A 23362-nucleotide genomic window follows, 5' to 3' on the forward strand; every position below is an offset into this window, starting at 1 on the left:
CCAACCCTCTACACTGTTGAAAATACACATATAACGGTTGACTCCCTCAAAAACCAATAGACTAATGTTGACCAATAACATAGTTAATACATATTTAGTATATTATATACTGTATTCTTATAATGTAAGCTAGAGAAAGTGTGATAAAAAAATCATAAAATACATTAAGTTGATCATCATAAAGGTCTTCGTCCCTGTGGTTTTCACGTGGGGTAGGCTGAGGAAGAGGAGGAGGAGTTGGTCTTGCTGTCTCTGGTGGAGGAGAGGCAGGCACACTTTATGCAACTTTTATTGAAATGTGGGCAGGGCACGGTGGCTCATGCCTGTAATCCTAGCACTTTGGGAGGCTGAGGTGGGCAGATCCCTTGAGGTCAAGAGTTCGAGCCAGCCTGGCCAACGTGGTGACACCCCTTCTCTACTAAAAACACGAAAGTTAGCCAGACGTGGTGGCGGGTGCCTATCCCAGGTACTCGGGAGTCTGAGGCAGGAGAAATGCTTGAACCCAGTAGGTGGAGGTGGCAGTGAGCGAGATTGCACCTCCAAAAAAAAAAAAAAAAAAAAATCTGCATATAAGTAGACCCATGCAGTTCAAACTCATGTTGTTCAAGGGCTAACTGTACTTCCCTTGTGTTATAATTACCTACAGGGTTTAATATAGCAACAGCAACATGCTGTACAGGTTTGTAGCCTAGGGGCAATAGGCTATAACATATAAGCCTAGGTGTGTAGTAGGCTCTCTGCCATCTTGGTTTGTATAAGTACACTCTATGATGTTAGTACAACAATGAAATCACCTAATGACACATTTCTCAGAATGTATCTCCATCGTTAAGCCACGCAAGAGTATATATACATGGCATATGACTTGATGAATGTAGGTGAGTTGGAACAAGACAGAATTGCTAATAAGTGGTTCTGGGACAGTTGGGTGACCAAATGAAAACATGACATTTTGAGGGCCAAAATTAAAAAGACTGACAATTCTATTGCTAGTGGAAGTAAAAAGTAGCATGATCTTTTGGAAACCTGTTGGTCAGTTTCTAATCATGTCAAACATACACCTACCCAGTAATCCAGCAATTCCGTTCTTAGTGTAATCAAGAGAATTGAGTGCATATGTCCACACAAAAAAATTTCTACAGGATTGTTTATAGTGGCTTTCTATGTCTGTTTTTTGGAAAGGTTTGTATTCATCAAAAGTTCTCACTGTGGTGCTCCACTGTAGTCCCATCTACTTAGGAGGCGGAGGCTGGAGGATCCCTTGAACCCAAGTGATTGTGCCATTGCACTCCAGCCTGGGTGACAGAGTGAGACCCCCATCTCATAGATAGATACATAGGTAGATAAGGATGGATGGATGGATGGATGATAGAGCAAGACCCCTGTCTCATAGACTGAAACAATTAATCACCGTGAAGACAGCGAAAAGGTATTTAACCAACAAAAGACTAGGTTGGGGTTCAAGCTTCAGTGGTACAACCATAAAGAAAAACAGATTAGGGCCGGGTGTGGTGGCTCACGCCTGTAATCCCAGCACTTTGGGAGGCCGAGGCGGACGGATCACGAGGTCAGGAGATCGAGACCATCCTGGCCAACGTGGTGAAACCCCGTCTGTACTAAAAATACAAAAATTAGCTGGGTGTGGTGATGCACGCCTATAGTCCCAGCTACTCGGAAGGCTGAGGCCAGAGAATGGCTTGAACCCAGGACGTGGAGGTTGCAGTGAGCCAAGATTGCCTGGTGACAGAGCAAGACTCTGTCTCAAAAGAAAAAAAAAATGGTTACCAGAAAAATCAGGATAGTGATTCCTTTGATAACTGGGATCAAAGAGTGGCTGTGAGATCATTTTGACCAGGGAAAGGGTCCTTGAGTGGGGGTCGTTGGAGGATTTTGGCCATGTTCTGTTTATTGACCTACGTGATGGTTACATGAGTGTTCATCTGATGATTTTTTTTTTTTTGTAGTCTTGATGTTCGTGCTTTATGTACTTTGGTACTTTGCTTGTATTTTACAAAGTATTTTACAATGAAGTTTCTGAAAAGAAATATGAAACTCCTTCTCCCCCCTCCCCCGAGACGGAGTTTTGCTCTTGTTGCCTAGGCTGGAGTGCAATGGCTCGATCTTGGCTCACTGCAACCTCTGCCTCCTGAATTCAAGCCATTCTCCTGCCTCAGCCTCCCAAGTAGCTGGGATTATAGGTGCCCACCACCACGCCCAGCTAATTGTTTGTATTTTTAGTAGAGACGGGGTTTCACCCTGTTGACCAGGCTGGTCTCAAACTCCTGACCTCAGGCGATCCCCCCACCTCGGCCTCCCAAAGTGATGGGATTACAAGCGTGAGCCACTGCGCCTGGCCTTATTCGTTGATTTTAAAATGTACTATTTCCATATTTTAACATCTCTGAATTTGGGATGGATGCTTCTCACAATTGATGGCATCTTAATCTTGGTGTCAGCCAAGCAGTGGTTGTAACACAGTCTTCATTGCTTGTGCTGTGCATCATATGTCTTGCAGTTAACCCATAGGGATTAAGTGGTAGTGTTTAGGGGGTGTGGCAGGAGGTGAGTTTAACATAAACCTCCAAGCAGGAGTCAAAAGTAGACAAGCTCTATATAATTACACCCCTGACTTAAGAATCTAGCATCAAGTAGCTTTTGTTTCTTTTATGGATAGTTTTAAGAAACGCTGCATCACCAACTCCCTTGATGGCACTGAACCTTTTGTGGGAAAACCAGACAATGACACTGAAATTAAAAGTGGTTCACCAGAGTCAGACTCTGAAAGTGAAGAACTATTAGAACTACTTTATTTCACTTATATTTTCCTTTTTTGAATGCTCAAGTGTTGTATGATCTCATTTAAGGTGCTTCTAAATAAATATATAAAATTTATAAGTGACCAAGCGTTATGTTAGTTAAACAAGTATTTTTCTTAGTATGGGGAGAAAATGGCTATACAATCTGGCCGGATGTGGTGGCTCACGTCTATAATCCCAGCACTTTGGGAGGCCGAGGCGGGCGGATCACGAGGTCAGGAGATCGAGACCATCCTGGCTAACACGGTGAAACCCCGTCTCTACTAAAAAATACAGAAAAAATTAGCTGGGCGTGGTGGCAGGCACCTGTAGTCCCAGCTACTCGGGAGGCTGAGGCAGGAGAGTGGTGTGATCCCAGGAGGCAGAGGTTGCAGTGAGCCGAGATCACGCCACTGCACTCCAGTAAAACAGAAGTATTTTTCTTAGTATGGGGAAAAAATGACTATACAATCTGATGTCTTGGATTCAGCAAAATATGGTACTTGGCCGAGCGTGGTGGTTCATGCCTGTAATCCCTGCACTTTGGGAGGCTGAAGTGGGCGGATCACATGAGCTCAAAAGTTGGAGAACAGCCTGGGCAACACAGTGAAACCCTGTCTCTGCAAAAATAATAATACAAAAATTAACTGGGTGTGGTCGCATGCACCTGTAATCCCAGCTACTTGGGAGGCTGTGGTGGGAGGATCACCTGAGCCCCAGGAGATTGAGGCTATGGTGAGCCGTGATGGCACCACTGCACTCCATTGTTGGCAATATATCAAGACTCTGTCTCAAAAAAAATGTGTGTGCAGTTGGTCGGGGTAGGGGGGTGGTATTTGTGACAAAGGCTGTTTATTAGAAATCAATAGTTTTATTGGTAAAATTCATCATACTTTTCCATTAAAATCAGGTATAGGATATAGGTACTTATACACATTATTTTTGAAGGTTCTAGTTTGCTAACACAAGATGATAGTTGGGTTGAACCTTATTCAGGTTGGACACCCCTAATTTGAGTATCTGAAATGCTCTAAAATCTAACTTTTTGAGCACCGACTCAACACTCAAAGGAAATGTTTATTTTAAGCATTTTGGATTTCAGATTTTGGGATTAGAGATGCCGAATTGGTAAGTATAATGCAGATTTTCTAAAATTCCAAAAAATCCAAAATGCTTCTGGTCCCATGCATTTCAGATAAGGGATGCTCATCCTGTAGTTGTATACCTAGGAAAGGAGATTCTAAGTTTTTTAAAAATACCAGAATTTAAAAGTTGGTAAGGTTGATATATTCAAGATAATATAAATAAAAATTATCTTCGTACTAACACTAACCGCTTTGACATGCAAATAGAGAAAAATAACCTCTTGTCATTATAACAGAACCACAGTTTGAGGAACAGATTTAATAATAAACTTTGAGAAATAAATTTAATAATCTTTTTGAAGAAAACTAATTTTTTTTCAATCCTCTCTTATGGGGCTGAAGGAAGACTTAATTTCTTCTTGAAAGACAGAACCGTGATATTCAATGTAATGGCATAATGTTTCTGGGTATAAAAAGTCTTAATATAGGTCAGGCACGGTGGCTCACGCCTGTAATCCTAACACTTTGGGAGGCTGAGGCAGGCAGATCATCTGAATTCAGGAGTTCAAGACCAGACTGGCCAAAATGGTGAAACCCTGTCTTTAATTTAAAAAAAAAAAAGCCAGGTGTAGTGGCACACGCCTATAGTCCCAGCTACTCAGGGGGGGCTGAGGTAGGAGAATTGCTTGAAACCAGGAGGCGGTGGTTGCAGTGAGCCAAGATTGTGCCATTGCACTCCAGCCTGGGCGACAAGGCTGGAGCCTGGGCGAAACTCCATCTCAAAAAAAAAAAAAAATCTTAATATAAAATTCAGTCCTTGGTAAAATAACATATTTAGTACAATCTTAATACTAATGGGTTTTGGAAGTGAATAAAATTGATTTTATACGTAAGAATAGCTGTGTGACAATGCCAAAAAATGAAAAGATGTATGGTGAGAAGAATTTCTTACCAGATGCTAACTCTTCCAGTAAGATACTGTAATTAAAGCAGCATGAAATCCAGGAATGTGTGCGTACTTAATGAATTTTTAAAAAGATGGTATTTCACTGTAGAGGCAAGAAGATGGTTTAATAAATGGAGCAAGTATAATTGTCCATGTGCAAGCAAAATTAGAGCCCTACTTTATAAACAAAAATAAGTCTTTTGGAATACGAAAAACTAAAGAATTAGGAAATACAGGAATATATGTTTATAACCTCATCAGTAAAGGAAACCCCAAAGCTACACTCTGGCTACATTTAAAAAAAAAATCACAAAAGACAAAAATATGCCATTAAATAAAGGATCTCATCAAAAGATAAAACATAGACTAGGAAAATATTTTCATTACACACAACAAGCAATAGATTCATATGCCTCTTAAATAAAAAAATTACAAATGATTATGACAACCTAGAAGATCGATGGGGCCAGGTGCAGCGGCTCACACCTGTAATCTCACACCGCTTTGGGAGGCCAAGGCGGAAGGATTGCTTGAGCCCAAGAATTCGAGACCAGCTGGGGAAACAAAATGACACTCTACATTCAAAGTGAGTCTCTTCAAAAAAGTTTAAAAATTAGCCAGATGGGATCACCTGAGGTCAGGAGTTCGAGACCAGCCTGGCCAACATGGTGAAACCCCATCTCTACTACAAATACAAAAATTAGCTGTGCGTGATTGCAGGCACCTGTAATCCCAGCTACTTGAGAGGCTGAGGCAGGAGAATCGCTTGAACCTGGGAGGCGGAGGCTGCAGTGAGCCGAAATCATACCACTGCACTCCAGCCTGGGCAACAGAGCGAGACTCCCTCTCCAGAAAAAAAAAAAAACCCAGATGTGGTGGTGTGTGCCTGTAGTCCCAGCTACCCCAGAGGCTAAGGTGGGAGGATTGCTTGAGTCTGGGAGATGGAGGTTGCATTGAGCTGTGATAGTGCCACTACACTCACTGCACTCCAGCCTGGATGACAGAGCAAAACCGTCTTTCAAAAAAAAAAAGAAAAGAAAGGAAAAGAAAATGGGCAGTGAGCAAAGGATAGAGATTATTGACAGAAAAGAAAATTTAAATGCTTAATAAAATGTTAATGGATGGTCAACCTTTTTAGTCAGAGAAATGCAAATTTAACGCAAATCTGCTGTGATACCATTTTTTCACTCGGGTAAGCATGCTTGTAATGCAAATACGTCTACTTTTGAGTAAAGAGCCTGGGAAATGGGCCCTCATATGTTACTGTTGGGGGTGTGGCTTATTCCATCCAGCCTTTTGCAGATGATTTGGCAGTATCTGTAAAAGTTTAAAAAACGTTCACCCCTTTACCTAGTAATCCTTCTGAGATAAATAAAATTAATACATTTATATAAATTTGTTTATTTATTTATGTTTTAAACCGAGTCTCACTCTGTCGCCCAGGCTGGAGTGCAATGGCGCGATCTCAGCTCACTGCAACCTCCACCTCCCAGGTTCAAGTGATTCTCCTGCCTCAGCCTCCCAAGTAGCTGGGATTACAGGCACCCGCCACCTCTCCCAGCTAATTTTTTGTATTTTTTAGTAGAGACAGGTTTTCACCATGTTGGCCAGGCTGGTCTCATCCTCCTGACCTCCAGCGATCTGCCCACCTCGGCCTCCCAAAGTGTTGGAATTACAGACATGAGCCACCGTGCCTGGCCAAACTAATATCATATTTTTTCAGTTGTGTTTATATTGGCAAAAGAGTTGAAAACAATTTGAACATGTGTTGATACACCATATGATAGGACTGTGTTAAGCAAGTGTTTCTTAAAATATCTGGCTAGTACCAAAGAGAACAAGTTACCTTTAACTCCCTTGCATACATACCTGCAATGTAGTATTAAATGGAAAAACAAAGTTGCAGGGTAGTATGATCTCATTTCTGTTAAGAAAACAAAAATAAACGTGACATTTTATGTGTAATTGTGCTTTCATATGTTCATGGAGAAAGAGAAGAAGGATATGTTATCAGCATCGTTTGCCTCCGGGTGGCAGGTAGGATGGGAATAAGATTGGCTAGGCGGGAAATGAGATTTTGGTTTTTTTTTTAAATATACTTTACATTGTTTCACTAGTTGTAATTAAAATTTGTTTTGAATGTGACCAAATAATGGAAGATACGAGCTTTAATGATTCCAGTTCTTTTTATTCTGCCTTATAGGACAGGCTAGAAGAGTTAATATAGTAATCCATTATTTCCCTGGGCTTTTCAAGTCATTTGAGGGAGGAGTTTAGCCCCAATTTTGTGGAAATAGTATATACTCTTGAAATAGTCAACTCTCCCATACAAAGACAATGAATATTCTGGTCGAAACTATTGCAGAGTACATTGTGAAAATCCGTGTAGCTGAGAGAGGAGCCAATAAATGACCAAATGTTGATTTTGAATAGTTAACATTTTATCTAAACAGCTAAAGTTTGTTCATTTGTTTTTTCCTTTAAAGCTCCATCAAGGAACAGTCCCTGTTTCTTACACAGTAACAACAGTGGCACCACATGGGATTCCACTCTGCACAGGCCAGCACATCCCTGCTTGTAGTACACAGCAGGTCCCAGGATGCTCTGTGGTTTTCAGTGGACAGCACCTCCCTGTCTGTAGTGTGCCTCCTCCAGTAAGTCTCTATCTTTGTTCTCTTTAGGTATTACTATTAAGCACACCAGCCTGAATTTGGTTTTGTAACTTCCTGACTCTTCCCCTCTTTAGAGGGGCTAACTGCATTATATAAGCAAACAAAATTTAAGAGACTGTCTTTGTAGTTTCACTTTCAAGTAAAAAGGCCAATTTTATTGCAATAAAAATCTCAATAGTATCCTTATAGTAACCATTTAATAAAATTAGCTTTATAACTGGATATATTTTTACATTAATTAACTTATACATATTTGGATATCCTGAGGGTCAAACCATGTTTTCTCATATGTCAACACCATTTATAATTAAAGCCAATGAAGGTCAGCCTAAGTCTCAGAGACCTTATTGTTCAACACTTAAGAGTCTCAGCACTTACTGAGTTTTAATGGGCACTTTGAGTGCTTTGTCTTATTCCTTACTATAGGAAACCTATGATGAAAGTAGCATCATCCCCCATTTTCTAGTGTCTGAATCTGAAAAGTTAACTATGACTTGCTCAGTGCCGTAGAGACAGCTAGTATAGGAGAGTAGAGATTCACACTAACTTTTTTTTTTCTTGCCTCTGAAGCTTATGCTTTGTCCTTTAATCTTTAATCTCAGTTCAGCCTCCTTTCAGAAATGAGGGCGCTGTATTTAAATGATGTATCTAAGGTCAACAATGTCTTCAAAGGAAATCACAGCAAAATTTAAATGTAACTCTTAATACGTTGCTCTGAATGTGAGATTAAAGCAAATGCACACTTACACCAATACTAATTTAACAGATTAATTTACTCAGGCTTAGTTTCTCAGTAGTAGAAACATTGTACCAAATTTGGGAACTAAAATACTGAGAGATTATAAGGCAATTAGTTGAGAGTTGTGCTCTTATAAAAATCCTAGGAAGAAAAAGATTTCTACAGGATTGAAAAGGGGAATTTCTTGAAATACTGGTAGTGTTTGCTACATCTTAAACCAACTAGAGAGAGTTTCCTCTTCTTTGCAGCACTTCTCCCCCGCCCCCCCAACACCCGCCCCAGCCCTTTTTCATAGATGGTTAAAAGGCTCAAGGATTTCAACCAATTTATAAAAATTATATAAAATACAGAATAGTTATTAGTACCATTACTTTACTAGTAGATTAAAAAATACACTGGTATTTCATTGTTAATATAAGCTATTAAAAACATTTTCATGATTTTGGGAGAGGTGTGACAATGACAGATTTTAATCTCGCTATCCTTTTAAATTAATCATACATTCTGATATTTTTAACCAAACTGTAACGGTTTCTCTTACAGATGCTTCAGGCATGTTCAGTTCAGCACTTACCAGTACCATATGCTGCATTCCCACCCCTTATTTCTAGTGATCCATTTCTTATACATCCTCCTCACCTTTCTCCCCATCATCCTCCTCATTTGCCACCACCAGGCCAGTTTGTCCCTTTCCAAACACAGCAATCACGATCGGTAGGTATCTCTACTATTATGTCAGAATGTTTAGTTTTTAACTAATTTTTAATTTTTTCAGAATGTTTAGGCCAGGTATATAACCTTAGTGGATTTAAGAACCAGACGAATGCCTAAGTTACTATGTTTAAATGGCACGCTTAAACATAGTAACTTGGCCAGGTGCAGTGACTCACTCCTGTAATCCCAGCACCCTGGGAGGTCGAGGCAGGCAGATCACCTAGGGTCTGGAGTTCAAGACCAGCCTGGCCAACATGGTGAAACCCTGTCTCTACTAAAAATACAAAAATTAGCCGGGCATTGTGGCACATGCCTGTAATTCCAGCTACTCAGGAGGATGAGACATGAGAATCGCTTGAATCCAGGAGGCAGAGGTTGCAGTGAGCCAAGATCATGCCACTGCACTCCAGCTTGGGCGACAGAGTGAGACTCTGTCTCCAAAATAAACAAACAAACATAATAACTTAGGCATTTTTCTGGTTCTTAAAAGAATTAAAGGAATCCAAACATATACAAATTAGTATAAACGTTTACCTTAAATTTCTGGTTTCTTAAATTTTTCTAGTTATTTTAATGTCACTTGTCTAAATTTGTGTTCTATTACATCTGCAGTCCTTCAGGAAGTAAATCTGAAGAAAAGTTTTTAGTTGTATTGTTTTTTTCTTTTTATGTGGTTCTAAATTGGAAAATGAAAATATTATAAAATTATTAATATTTGTTAGAATAATATTTGTATTCATTTAGGCAAGGAAATTAACCTTTCTGAACTTCAGTTACTTTTTCTGAAGGCCTGGGTTTTCACTATGTTGTGATGAAAAGCAGATGAGGTAGTCTGTTAACATAGTTAATTCTGTCTTGGGACTGGGATATAGTTGAGAGGCCTATTATTTTGGGACACTGGGAGATATAAGTACTATATAAGTACAAAGAAGGGCACAGGAAAAAAGGTCCAGTTGTTTTGATAGGCCAGGTTCAGCATCAAGACCATCAGACATTAAGGAGAAACAGGAGAGATAACCTATAGAAGTGGCTAAAGTGGAAGATTTCAGCTCTGTGGAAAGAACTTGACAGTTTATTGTAGCAGTCTTACCATTGTTTACTAAGGATTTCTATACCATGCTGGGTACCAAAGAGGCTGCTGTCCTGAAAACTGTAGAAGCAATTATGACGCAAGTTTGGCTCATCAGAAGAGGTAGAATTGCTTCTGCAAGATAATCTTTTCTTGGAAATAGGATAGGATTTGTGCCAGGATGTTCTTCTCAGCTTCCAGTATCTGGGAATTCAAGGCTAAAGCAAAATTTAGCTATCACTTGTATCTAAATTTGGAATTCTTTTAAAGGTCCAGTCACATAGCCATATCAAGACTTTGTCTTCACTAGTGTTGTCATAGTGTAAGCAATTGTGATTTCTCTCAAGCATGCATAGGCTTCCAAATTAAAGCTTAGTATTTACTTATATTTGAATAACATGTTGCTATTCTGTAACTAAGGGAAGAAGTCAGACTAGCATTTAAAAATAAATATGCCTAAGAGAATTCAGTTGAAAACATCAGCATGAAAATGTGTACACAAATGTAGTAATAGCACTATTCCTAATAGTCAAAGAGTGGACAATCCAAATGTCCATCAACTGATAAATGGGTGACGAAAGAGTGGTATATCCATGCAATGTAATACTCACTCATAAAAAGGAGTGAAGCATTGATAAAGTCTGCGAAACAGATGAGCCTTGAAAGCATTATGTTAAGCAGAGAAGGTAGACATAGCTTCTTGCTTATTTAAATGAACTGGTTCCATTTACATGAAGTGTGTAGAATAAGCAAATACATAAAAATGGAAAGCTGGGCCGTGCGCGGTGGATTACAAAGTCAGGAGATCGAGACCATCCTGGCTAACACGGTGAAACCCTGTCTCTACTAAAATCTACTAAACATACAAAAAAATTAGCCAGGTGTGGTGGCGGGTGCCCTAGCCCCAGCTACTCAGGAGGCTGAGGCAGGAGAATTGCTTGAACCCGGGAGGCAGAGGTTGCAGTGAGCCAAGATGGCCTCACTGCACTCCAGCCTGGGCAAGAAGAGCAAGACTCTGTCTCAAAAAATAAATAAATAAATAATGGAAAGCTGATGGCTTTGATTGGGGAAATGGGGATTGACTGATAATGGGTATACAGTTTCCTTTTGGGCTGATGAAAATGTTCTGGAATTAGATAGTGGTGATGGTTACATAACTGTTAATATACCAAAAATCCATTCAGTTGAATTCCTTTTATCATGTGTCAGTTATATCTCAATGAACTGTTCTTTGTTTTCTTGTGGCTTTTGTTTTTGTTTTTGTTTGAGACAGAGTCTCCCTCTTGTTGCCCAGGCTGGAGTGCAGTGGTGTAATCTGGGCTCACTGCGACTTCTGCCTCCCAGGTTCAAGCAATTCTCCTGCCTCAGCCTTCCCAGTAGCTGGGATTACAGGCGTCCACCACCACAACCAGCCAATGTTTGTATTTTTAGTAGAGACAAGGTTTTACAGTGTTGGCCAGGCTCGTCTCAAACTCCTGACTTCAGGTGATCCACTGGCCTCGGCCTCCCAAAGTGCTGAGATTACAGGCGTGAGCCACCGCCCCCAGCCGAGCTGTTATTTCAAAAAAAAAATACATATCTTCTGTGTGCTTTGCATAGCACTACATTGCTTCAGCATAGCACTACATTGCTTCAGTGTTAACTACACACTTTTGAAGTAGGCTGTGAGCATGCCGGTTTTATAGATGACAATACTGAGGTTCACATTAAGTAATTTATCTGAAAGTTAACATGGCTGATTGGTGACGGTACCAAGATTCTAATGTCCAGAAGCCCATAATCTTTCTGCACAGCATAGTGCCTCTGTACCATATCTCATTTAGCCCTGTTTCTGATTTATAAATGCACATCCTGTTTTGTTTCATCTGTGAAAGGTTAAGTGTCTGAAAATCCTTTAGGTCAGGGTGCTATGACTGAAAAAGTAATTTTAATTTTGCTATAATTGGCTTATTCGATGACTTTTTGCCTTCTCATTTTAAGAGAAGGTTCAAATAGTAAAATAAATAGAGGATAATGGAAATGTTTAATAACATGTTTTAAACCTTGTTGAAATCAAAGTTAGGAAGATTTTACTGTAGTCTATATGTTTACTTGTATGAATTTTAGATTGATGTGAATATCAAGAGATGCATGGCCTTAGAGACATTTTGGGATTTTAAATTTGTGATTATTGTAAAGCATAATATATCTAAACACAGGAAGTATATATATATATACATATATTTTTTTTTTTTCACCCTCCTCAGCCTCTGCAAAGGATAGAAAATGAAGTGGAACTCTTAGGAGAACATCTTCCAGTAGGAGGTTTTACTTACCCTCCATCAGCCCACCCCCCAACATTACCTCCATCAGCTCCCTTGCAGTTCTTAACACATGATCCTTTGCATCAGGAGGTGTCCTTTGGAGTAGTAAGTTTTCACAGAGTACTATGTTAATTACTTGCTTTGGCAACTTACTTGTTCTGAGTTATGTTTTAGTATAATTCACCATATTTAGAATTATATGTATTCTCGACAGCATTCAGTTGGAAAGTTATATTTAGAAATACACCTGAGTGTATGGTTTAAAATGGTTGCTGCATCCATTAATAAGTTAGTATTTAAGGAATATTAAAACCTTGAACAATAAAGAACTTTACTGTTTAAGTCTTTTTTTAATTAGATACTTTATTTGACAGGCTATTTGTAAACGTAGAGTGATTCTAAATCTTAACATTTTTCCCCTTGCAGCCTTATCCTCCATTTATGCCTCGGAGGCTCACAGGACGTAGTAGATACCGATCCCAGCAGCCAATACCACCTCCCCCTTATCATCCCAGCTTACTGCCATATGTGTTGTAAGTTCTTTCTTATCTTAATGATTTCTGAATTTTGAAGCTCTTGAGATTCTCTTTTGTTTGTGAATGTCTTTGTGTCTATAGCTTTTGGTGTGTTAGTTATTTGTCTTTACTTAAAGGGTGGGGTGGGAGGAGCCAATTAAGGCTGAAAGAAAGAACAGTAACAGGAGAAATGGGGAAGGAAGAAATCTGTGAGCCAAAAAATAGGTTTAACAGATCAAGAAGCAGAAAAGGTTAAGATTTTCTGCCTCTTTTACAACTGATAACACTTACCACCAGTCTTGATTATTCAGCTTTTAGTGCTGTTTTTCTTAGGGAGAAAGGAGAAAAATTATTTATTTCTATGTCTTAGAACTACTCTATTTGGATTAAGTTGGTCTGTAACAGAAATTCCCATGGGTAGGTTTGTTGTTTTTTTTTATTTGAGTTGGAGTCTCGTTCTGTCGTCTGTGCTGGAGTGCAGTGGCGCCACCTCGGCTCACTGCAAGCTCTGCCTCCCAGGTTCCAGCGATTTTCCTGCCTCGGCCTCCCAAGTAGCTGGGATTACAGGCATGGACCACCATGCCCAGCTAATTTTTGTACTTTTAGTAGAAACAGCGTTTCGCCATGTTGGCCAGGCTGGTCACGAACTCCTGACCTCAGGTGATCCGCCCATCTTACCCTCCCAAAGTGCTGGGATTACAGGTGTGAGCCACTGCGCCCTGCCAGTAATTATTTATTTCTGTCTCACGTAATAAAGTCTAGAAGTAGGCAGCTCAACGATGATTCGTTAGCCCTGTGACTATGAACAATGTTAATGGCTTCCTGTATAAGATCTAAGGTGGCCTCTCAGGCTCTAGTCATATGACATTCCACCTAGCAAAAATAAAAATAGATTCCTCTGCCTACCTGCTCCTCTCAAGGATATGTCCCAGAAGTTGCACGTATAACCCCTGCCTCTGTATCACATTGGCCAGAACTTAGTCACATGTCTATAATTACTTTCTGGGAATGCTAGGAAATACAGTTTTTATACCAGAAGGCCATGTGCTTATGTTACCACACTGTGGTCATGGTTTTTCCTTCCTTCCTTCCTTCCTCTCTCTCCCCGTTTTCTCTATTTATCTTTCTATCTTAATGTCAGATATAGTATGCCTCCCAATTTGGTCTTAAAATGTTTTAGTTTAAGGTCTTTTTCATTTCCTTATAAATTTTTAAATCAGCATGTGAGTTTTTACTTAAGTGCTTTCTGCAATCTTGGTAGGTATTGCATGGAATTTATAGATTATTTTAGGGAGAAAGTGACATCTTAATGATATTGAGTCTTCTAATCTTCTTATGTGGTATATTTCTGTTTATTCACCTTTAAGTTATCCTAGCAATATATTTGCAGTTTTTATTGTACAGTTCTTGCATATGTTTTGTTAAATTTGTCAGATTAACACTAACCATTCTTCATCCTTACAGCACTGGCCTCTGTCCTCCCTGTCCTGTTCATTGATTTAATGTACTAACATATCAATGCTAGTGTGATTGTTTTCACTGCAGATCAATGCTTCCAGTGCCACCTGCAGTGGGCCCAACTTTCAGCTTTGAATTAGATGTAGAAGACGGAGAAGTAGAAAATTACGAGGTTAGTAGATGAATTGTGAATTAATTTGGGGAATATTGTGTGCATGAAAGTATTATTCTACTTAACTCTTTAAACCACAGGTGTCCAATCTTTTGGCTTCCTGGGCCACATTGGAAGAAGAATTACTGTGTTGGGCCACACATAAGATACACTAACACTAATAGTAGCCAATGACCTTTTAAAAATTTGAAAAAAATACATCTCATTTTGTGAAAGTTTATGAATTTGTGTTGGGCCACATGCAAGCCATGTGTTCAACAAGCTTGATCTAAACATGTATTAGGTAAACACTTTGTGGATTTCAAGATACAAACATGTCATAAAAATGTTTTAACATGTTTAAGGATATTTGAATATGTAATACCACATAGCTATGATAACAGGTAGGTAGATTGGTGCTCTATTAGAATTACGTACAATTCCAATGAGAATGCAAATGAGGAAACAGTGAATTTTGATTAGGCATGCTGAAAAGATTTTGTGGAATCCAAAATGTTTGAGCTAGATCTTAAATAATGTACAGGCTTTTCATCTTTAAGATTTAGGCAGAAAAGGGCTAGACATTCTTGAGAATCAACAGATGGTCTGTGGTTAACGTAAAAGGGAGAAAATCGGCAGTTGATTGAAAAGCTCAATTGGTTGTCCTTCAGTGCTTGCTACAGAGTGGACATGATTTTGAATATTGTGGAGGAGGAAGGAGCCACTAAATGTTTTTGGTGCTTTATGGCATCAGTACTTGTGAAGAGTCCAAACTCTGCCACTACTGTGAAGTAATTGATGGGAGTGGTTAGAAAATGGTGACAAGGAAACCCATTTAGATGTTGTAATAGGTAAGGCAATAAATTATAAGACCATGCATGTTCGGAACCTTAGGAACTGCGAATAGAAAGGAATACAACAGTCAACCAATTTTTGACAAGGCCCCCAAGAAAACAATGGGGAAAGGATAGCCTCTTTAAGAAATGGTGTTGGGAGGCTGAGCGCAGTGGCTCACCCTGTAATCCCAGCACTTTGGGAGGCCAAGGCGGGCAAATCACCTGAGGTCAGGAGTTCGAGGCCAGCCTGGCTAACATGGTGAAACCCCGTTTCTATAAAAATACTAAAATTAGCCAGGCGTGGTGGCGGGTGCCTGTAATCCCAGCTGCTCGGGAGGTGGAGGCTGCAGTGAGCCAAGATCACACCATTGCACTCCGGGCTGAGTGACAGAGCGAGACTGTCTGAAAAAGGAAATGTTGTTGGGAAAACTGGATACTCACCTGCAAAAGAATGAAACTGGACCTTTACACCATACGTGAAAGTTAACTCAAAATAGATTAAAGACCTAAACTTAATACCTAAAATGATAAAAGTGCTGAAAGAAAACAGGGGAAAAGCTCCTCGATATTGGCCATGGCATTGGTTTGTTGGCCATCACACCACAAGCATAGGCAACAAAAGCTAAAATAAATAACTAGGACTACATTGAACTAAAAGGCTTCTGTTACCGCAAAAGAAAGAAACAGCAAAATGAAAGGCAGACTACAGGTTGGGAGAAAATATGAAAAACATCTGATAAGGGGTTAATATTTAAAATATACAAGGAACTTATACAACTCAGTAGCAAAAAAAAATGAATAACCCAATTTAAAAAAAATGGGTGGAGGACCTGAATAGACATTTCTCAAAGAAGACACAAAATGTCCAACCAGGTATATGAAAAGGTGCTCAACATTGCAATCAGGGAAATGTAAATCAAAACCACAATAAAATATCACTTCACACCTGTTAGGATGGCTGTTTTCAAAAAGTCAGTAAGTATTGGCAAGAATGTAGAGAAAAGAGAATCCTTTATTCCATGGGCTGCAGAGTGAATGTTGTGTTAGCAGGCAGGAAAACAACATTAATCTCTTTGTACATCTTCATCAGAGCACTTGAGCAGTAATATTTTGAAAGGAACCTTTTTTTCTTGAACAAGTCTCAAGTTGTCTTAAAATGTTCCATAAACCATACTGTAAACAGACGTTTTGTCATCCAGGCTTATTGGGCAGTGTAGATTTAGCATAATTTCTTAAGGGCCCACAGAGTGGCAGATGATTATTGGCTTCAGCCTACAGTCACCAGCCGTGTTATCCCCCCAGAAAGAGTCAGCCTGTTCTTTGAAGCCAGGCACTGCCGCCTTTTCTTTCCAGCTATGAAAATCTTAGATGGCATCCTCTTCCAATATAGGGCTGTTCCGTCTACATTGAAAATCCATTGTTTAGTGTATTCACTTTCATCAATGATCTTAGATAGAGCTTCTGGGTAACTTGCTACAGCTTCAATATCAGCATTTCCAGCATCACCTTGCACTTCGTTGTTATAAAGATGGCTTCTTTCCTTATACTTGATGAACCAGCCTCTGCTAGCTTCCAGCTTGTCTTCTGCAGCTTCCTCACCTCTCTCAACATTGATAGAATTAAAGGACCTTGTTCTGGATTAGGCTTTGGCTAAAGAGAATGTTGTGGCTGGTTGGATTTTCTATCCGTATCACTCAGACTTTCTCCATATCAGCAATATGGCTGGCTGCTTTGCTTTCTTATTCGTGCATTCACTGGAGTGACTTTTCTGTTTTCTTTTTTTTTGTTTGTTTGTTTTGTTTGAGACAGGGTCTTGCTCTGTCACCCAGGCTGGAGTGTATTGCCACGATCTCTGCTCAGTACAGCCTCAACCTCCCAGGCTCAAGCGATTCTCCCACCTCAGCCTCCTAAGTAGCTGGGACAGTAGATGCATGCCACCACACTTGGCTAATTTTTGTGGATTTTTCTTTTTTTTTCTTTCAGAGATAAGGTTTTGCCATCCAAGGCTAGTGCAAGTGTTGGGATTACAGTCATGAGCCACTGTGCCCAGTGAGAATGGCACTTTTTCTATTCGAACTTTGCCTTTGCCTTTAGAACATGGTTACTGGTTTGGCACAAGAGGCCTACATTTTGGCCTGTCTCAGCTTTGACATGCCTTTCTTACTAAGCTTAATCATTTCTAGTTTTTGTTTTGTTTTTTTGAGACGGAATCTCACTCTGTTGCCCAGGCTGGAGTGCCGTGGCGCAATCTTGGCTCACTGCAAGCTCCGCCTCCTGGGTTCACGTCATTCTCCCGCCTCAGCCTCCCGAGTAGGTGGGACTACAGGCGCCCGCCACCATGACCGGCTCATTTTTTGTATTTTTAGTAGAGATGGGGTTTCACCGTGTTAGCCAGGATGGTCTCGATCTCCTGATCTCATGATCCACCCGCTCAGCCTCCCAAAGTGCTGGGATTACAGGCATGAGCCACCGTGCCCGGCCTAATCATTTCTAGTTTTTAAAGTGAGACACATGTGACTCTTCCTTTCACTTGAACATTTAAGAGGCCATTGTGGGGTTATTAATTGGCATAACTTCAATATTGTTGTGTCTCAGAGACTAGTAATACCGCAGGAGAGGGAGAGAGATGGGCGAATAGCCAGTCGTTCAGTGGAGTAGTCAGAATACCCAACATTTATCAATTAAGTTTTCTGTCTTATACAAGTACAGTTTGTGGTACCGCAAAACAAGTGCAATAGTAATGTCAAAGATCAGAGATCATTATAGCAGATATGAAAAAGTTTGAAATGCTGTGAGAATTACCAAAATGTGACACCAGGATATGAAATGACTACATGACTGTTGGAAAAATTGGATTAATAGATTTGCTCAATATGGGGTGGCCACACACCTTCAATTTTTTGTTTTTGTTTTAAAAAGGTCGTATCTGTGGCATGCAGTAAAGCAAAGCGCAGTAAAGTGAAATATGCCTGTGTAGTCTTTATACTGTAAGAACTTAACATATTCTGTCACAGATTGTATTTGTTGACCTTTGTGTACTAAGAGATATAAAAGATCATTATCAATGATATCATAAATTTTATCTAAATTTTATATATTGTAATCACCATCAATTTGGCAGTTTACTTCCCCCCCGCGAGACGGAGTCTCCCTTTGTTGCCCAGGCTTGGAGTGCAATGGCGCAGTCTCGGCTCACTGCAACCTCTGCCTGCTGGGTTCAAGTGATTCTCCTCCCTTAGTCTTCCAAGTAGCTGAGATTACAGGTGCACGCCACCATGCCTGTCTAATTTTTTTGTAATTTTAGTAGAGACGGGGTTTCACCGTGTTGACCAGGTGGGTCTCAAACGCCTGACCTCAAGTGATCTGCCTGCCTTAGCCTCCCAAAGTGCTGGGATTACAGGCTTGAGCCACCATGTGTGGCCTGGCAATTTACTTTCTATTCCAGCATTTAGAAGGGCTGGGGAGCTAGTGAAAGGGGAACAAATTATTTAGATGACGCAATTATCTAAATAATGTTGACACAGAAGCAAAGTTGTAGTATCATAATAAAACACACAGTTATTACCACATTAACTGTTGACATTTGGGGAAGTTATTTCTGTTTCTCTCATCTGTCATTATTTGTTACCCATTCTGTTAACCCTGGGCAACCTGAAAAATGGAGAAAAGCAGTCCACAAAAGGCAGACTAATTGCGAGATAAACCAAATGAGTTATTAGAGTCATTAAGGAAAGGAGGTACTGGTGTAAAATCAATAAGCATAATAATTGGCTGGGCATAGTGGCTCACTCCTGTAGTCCCAGCACTTTGGGAGGCCAAGGCAGGTGGATCACTTGATGTCAGGAGTTTAAGCCCAGCCTGGTCAACGTGGCAAAACCCTTTCTCTACTAAAAAATAAAAAATACAAAAAATTAGCTGGGCAGCTACTCAGGAGGAGGAGGCAAGAGAATCGCCTGAACCTGGGAGGCAGAGGTTGCAGTTAACCAAGATCATGCCATTGCACTTCAGCCTGGAGGATGAAGCAAGACTCTGACTCAAAAAAAAAAAAAAAAAAAAAGGCATAATAATTACAGTATTGAAACACATCAAATATGTTAAAGTTCATGAGTTGATGGTGGATTCTTCATAAAAGAAATTAGGTGGTCTCATTTATCCTATTCTACCTAAATTATTCTGAGTATTGTTTAATATGAGGCATTCTAATAAATGAAGAATGATAAAATGAGAATATTACCGTTTTGCCATTTTTAGTGAAGTAATGGATCTAGACAGTATCCCATCGTTGGCTGCTAACATAGCCAGTGGACATGATGGGTCTTATGGTAAAAGTACTCACACCTACCTGTTTATAGGACAAGGGGACAAGGGATCTGTCAAACCCAGTGGGCCAGGGATGGGAGGTTCATTTAGCAGATTTCAAACTGGGAATTTCTACAGCTCATTAACCTGGTTTCTTCAAATTTAAGAGTGAAAAAGAGTCTTGAAACATATTAGGCCATGGTAAGTTACAGATTTGTTTGGATCCTTATTTGAACAAACTACTTTTTAAAGTTTTGAATTGAAAACAAAGACATTTGAACGTTAATTGGTCATTTGATGTTAAAGAATTAGTGTTAATATTTTAGGTGTGATGATGTCATTGTGGTTATATTCTAAAAAGTCTATCTTTTTAGAGCAGCGATTCTCAACCTGGGGACAGTTTGTCCCCTAGGGGATATTTGGGAATGTGTGGAAACATTTTTGGTTGTTACAGCTAGGGGGTGTTAACCGGCACTGAGAGTAGAGGGAGGCCAGGAATGCTGCAAAACATCCTGTAGTCCCCAGGCCAGCCCCCACAACAAAGAATTATCCAGCTCACAGGGTCAAAGTTACTAACTTTGTTTTACAGATGCACTTGATACGAATGAAATGATACCATCTTTCAGTTTTGTTTTAAAATAAGGTGAGGTTTAGGATAGATGGTAATAGGTAAAAGATTAGCCATGGACTATTGACCTGCGTAATGGACAGATCAAGGTTCATTAACGTTACTTTTCTACTTTTGTATGTGTTTAGATTTTTTCATAAGAAACATTTAAAAAATTATTTTAATAGGGCTGCAGTGGTACGCAATTGTAGCTCCAAATACTCAGAAGGCTGAGGCAAGAATATTGCTTGAGGTCAGGAGTTCGAGGCCACAGTGCACAATGATCATGCCTGTGAACAGCCACTATACTCTAGCCTGGGCAACATAGCAGGACGCCATATCTTAAAAAAAAAAAAGTATTGGAATGCAAAATGTAAAGATAGATAGATGAAAATATGTCGTCTTTTACCGCTGCAGGCCCTGTTAAACCTGGCAGAGCGACTGGGAGAGGCAAAGCCTCGTGGACTGACTAAAGCAGATATTGAACAACTTCCTTCTTATCGGTTCAATCCTAACAACCACCAGTCAGAACAGACTTTGTAAGTAAATTTTTCTGACATCACTCTGCTAAATTTCCTTTTCTACCTTTATGAAATAAAAGCTTAAGAGTCATTAAGGTAAAAGTTGGGAGAGGAAATAAAAAATTAAAAGAAAATGCTTAGGAGTCAGAGATAACTTTGATAAAGATAAGTTATCTCTATTTCATAGTCTAAACCAGTGCTTGTCCAATAAGTCAATGTAGAGCTAATTAAATTAAAAATTAAATGTCTTACTCGTACTAGCTCATAGCTGCTGTGTTGGGTGGTATGGATGTAGAACATTTCTGTCATCTTAGAAAGTTCTGTTAGGGCTGTTCTGGATTTTTATGTTGCTTAGCGATTTTGTTTCTAATTCACATTCTAGAATGTTTGTTTTCACACAAGATTGAAAATTCATGCACATAAAGTTTGAGGTTTTTACCTAAAATTTCTGCTTAGTATGGGATCTTTTAAAAATAGCTTTATTGGTATATAATTTACATACCATAAAATTCCACTCATTTAAAATGTACAATTCAGGCCGGGCGCAGTGGATCACTTATGGTCAGGAGCTTGAGACCAGCCTGGCCAACATGGCAAAACCCTGTCTCTACTAAAAATACAAAAATTAGCTGGACATGGTGGCAGGCGCCAGTAATCCCAGCTACTCGAAAGGCTGAGGCAGGGAGAATTGCTTGAGCCCGGGAGGTGGAGGTTGCAGTGAGCTGAGATCACACCACTGCACTCCAGCCTGGGTGACAGAGCAAGACTCCATCTCAAAAAGAAAAATAATTTAAAAAGTACAATTCAGTGGTTTTTCGTACATTCATAGAGCTTTGTAACTATCACCACAATCAAATTTAGACCCATTGCATCACCCTAAAACAAAACCCCTCACCCACTGGCAACACTCGTCATATTTCTACCTCACCTTGGTGCCTCCTCCCCATCCCCAGTCTACACTGTGTCTATATAGATTACACATAAATGGGGTCATATAATATATGGTCTTTTTGTGTCTAGCATCTTTCACTTAGCATAACTTTTTCTACATTGTAGCTTTTACTAGTAAGTCATTTCTTTTTATGGCCAAATAATATTCCATTGTATAGATCATATTTTTTTTCGTCGGTGGATGGACATTTGGGTTTCCACTTTGGGCATTGAATAATGCCAAAGCTAAATAATGGCTTTGAATCACTCTATATTGTCTATTTTTTGTATTATTATAGCCAGTCTAGTGGTTGTGAAGTGGTATTTCCTGCAGATTTGATTTGCATTTCCCTGATGGCTAATGATCTTGAGTGTCTTTTCATGTGCTACTAGCCATTTGTGTACCTTCTTTTCAGAAATGTCTATTCTGATCCTTGCTTCATTTTCCATAAATTGGTTTGTCTTTGTATTATTGAGTTGTAGAGGTTTTCTACATATTATAGATCTCACCAGATAAATTATCTTCAAAAATGTCTTCCCTCAGAACAGGGATCTCTGAGGAATAGAATAATAAAAAGTGTAAAAAAATGTTTTGCCATTCTGTGGATTGTTGAGTTTTTCAGTGATGTCCTTTGAAGCACAAAATGTTTAAATTTTGATTTTGGTTTATTTCAGCCTACACTCAGCCCTCTGTATTCAACCAACCAAAGATTGAAAATATTCAGGAAAAAATAAAAATAGAAAATAACAATAGAGCAATACATAGTACAAATAAAGAACAATACAGTATAACAACTATTTACATAGCACTTAAATTGTATTATTATAGTGATGATTTTAAAGCATATGGGAGGGTGTGCATAGGTCACAAATACTATACCATTGTATATAAAGGATTTGAACATCTGCAGATTTTGGTATCCATTGCGGGTCCTAGAAATCAATCCCCCTCAAATACTGAAGAACAACTGCATTTCTTTTTTTTGTTGTTAATTCTTGTGCTTTTAATGTCATCTCCAAGAAACCATTGTCTAATCCAAGGTCATGAATATTTACTGTGTTTTCTTCTAAGAGGTTAATAGATCAGCTCTTAACACTTAAGCTTTTGATCCATTTGAGTCAGTTTTTATATATGGTATGAGGTAGGGGTCCACCTTTATTCTTTTGTATGTGGACATCCAGTTGTTCTAATACCATTTTTTTAAAAATAGTATAGAATCTTTGGTATTAAGATTGACTTGATGTTAACTAGAAATTTTCTTGCTAATCTGTCAGCAAAGCAAAACTCTTACTGCCTTAACATCACAATTTTTTCAGGGTATTGGTTGATAATTTTGTTTAAAAATTTAAGTGACATTTTGATAACAGAATAAATTATCTTATAGGTTTCTAAATTATCTTATAGGTTTCAATAGTCATAACAATAGAAAACCATCTGGTTTTGTGGTTAAATGATCTTTTTGCTTTTTTTAGGTGTGTAGTATGCATGTGTGATTTTGAGTCAAGGCAGCTACTTAGAGTCTTACCCTGTAACCACGAGTTCCATGCCAAGTGTGTTGACAAATGGCTTAAGGTAAAGTGATGACATCTTTAAAGGAAATGACATTGAATTTTCTATTTTATTGACCATGGATTAGGGTAAGTTCATAGCTCAGTGGACAGGAAGGAAGACAAAATGGAAACACAGCTTTCAGTATGATCTCTGCAAATGAGGAGAAAAGG

The 23362-nt window shown here is 39.3% G+C and overlaps 1 protein-coding gene and 1 long non-coding RNA gene across 18 annotated transcripts in view; one reads left to right on the forward strand and one right to left on the reverse strand.

Annotated features, from left to right (window-relative positions):
* Positions 1–23362, forward strand: part of RNF38 (ring finger protein 38) — a 152776-nt gene that overhangs the window by 123666 nt on the left and 5748 nt on the right. For all 16 annotated transcript variants that reach the window (XM_019033991.4, XM_031014585.3, XM_055351563.2 and 13 more), the window contains 7 exons: positions 7313–7480; positions 8781–8951; positions 12267–12428; positions 12750–12856; positions 14384–14468; positions 20607–20728; positions 23114–23213. In XM_019033991.4, coding sequence (XP_018889536.2) covers positions 7313–7480; positions 8781–8951; positions 12267–12428; positions 12750–12856; positions 14384–14468; positions 20607–20728; positions 23114–23213 — 915 coding nt within the window. The remainder of the gene's footprint in view (positions 1–7312; positions 7481–8780; positions 8952–12266; positions 12429–12749; positions 12857–14383; positions 14469–20606; positions 20729–23113; positions 23214–23362) is intronic.
* On the reverse strand, positions 210–21025 carry LOC129524741 (uncharacterized). 2 transcript variants are annotated; one of them, XR_008668628.1, is made up of 4 exons: positions 20969–21006; positions 13130–13166; positions 6696–6750; positions 4897–4929 (listed from the first exon to the last, which is right to left on the reverse strand). It is a non-coding gene; the product is annotated as an uncharacterized lncRNA (long non-coding RNA). The 2 variants fall into 2 exon arrangements; XR_010130154.1 differs by lacking the exons at positions 4897–4929; positions 13130–13166 and adding an exon at positions 210–252 and having other exon boundaries at positions 20963–21025.

Source organism: Gorilla gorilla, chromosome 13, assembly GCF_029281585.2.
Source record: "Gorilla gorilla gorilla isolate KB3781 chromosome 13, NHGRI_mGorGor1-v2.1_pri, whole genome shotgun sequence".
Classification (NCBI taxonomy): domain Eukaryota; kingdom Metazoa; phylum Chordata; class Mammalia; order Primates; family Hominidae; genus Gorilla; species Gorilla gorilla.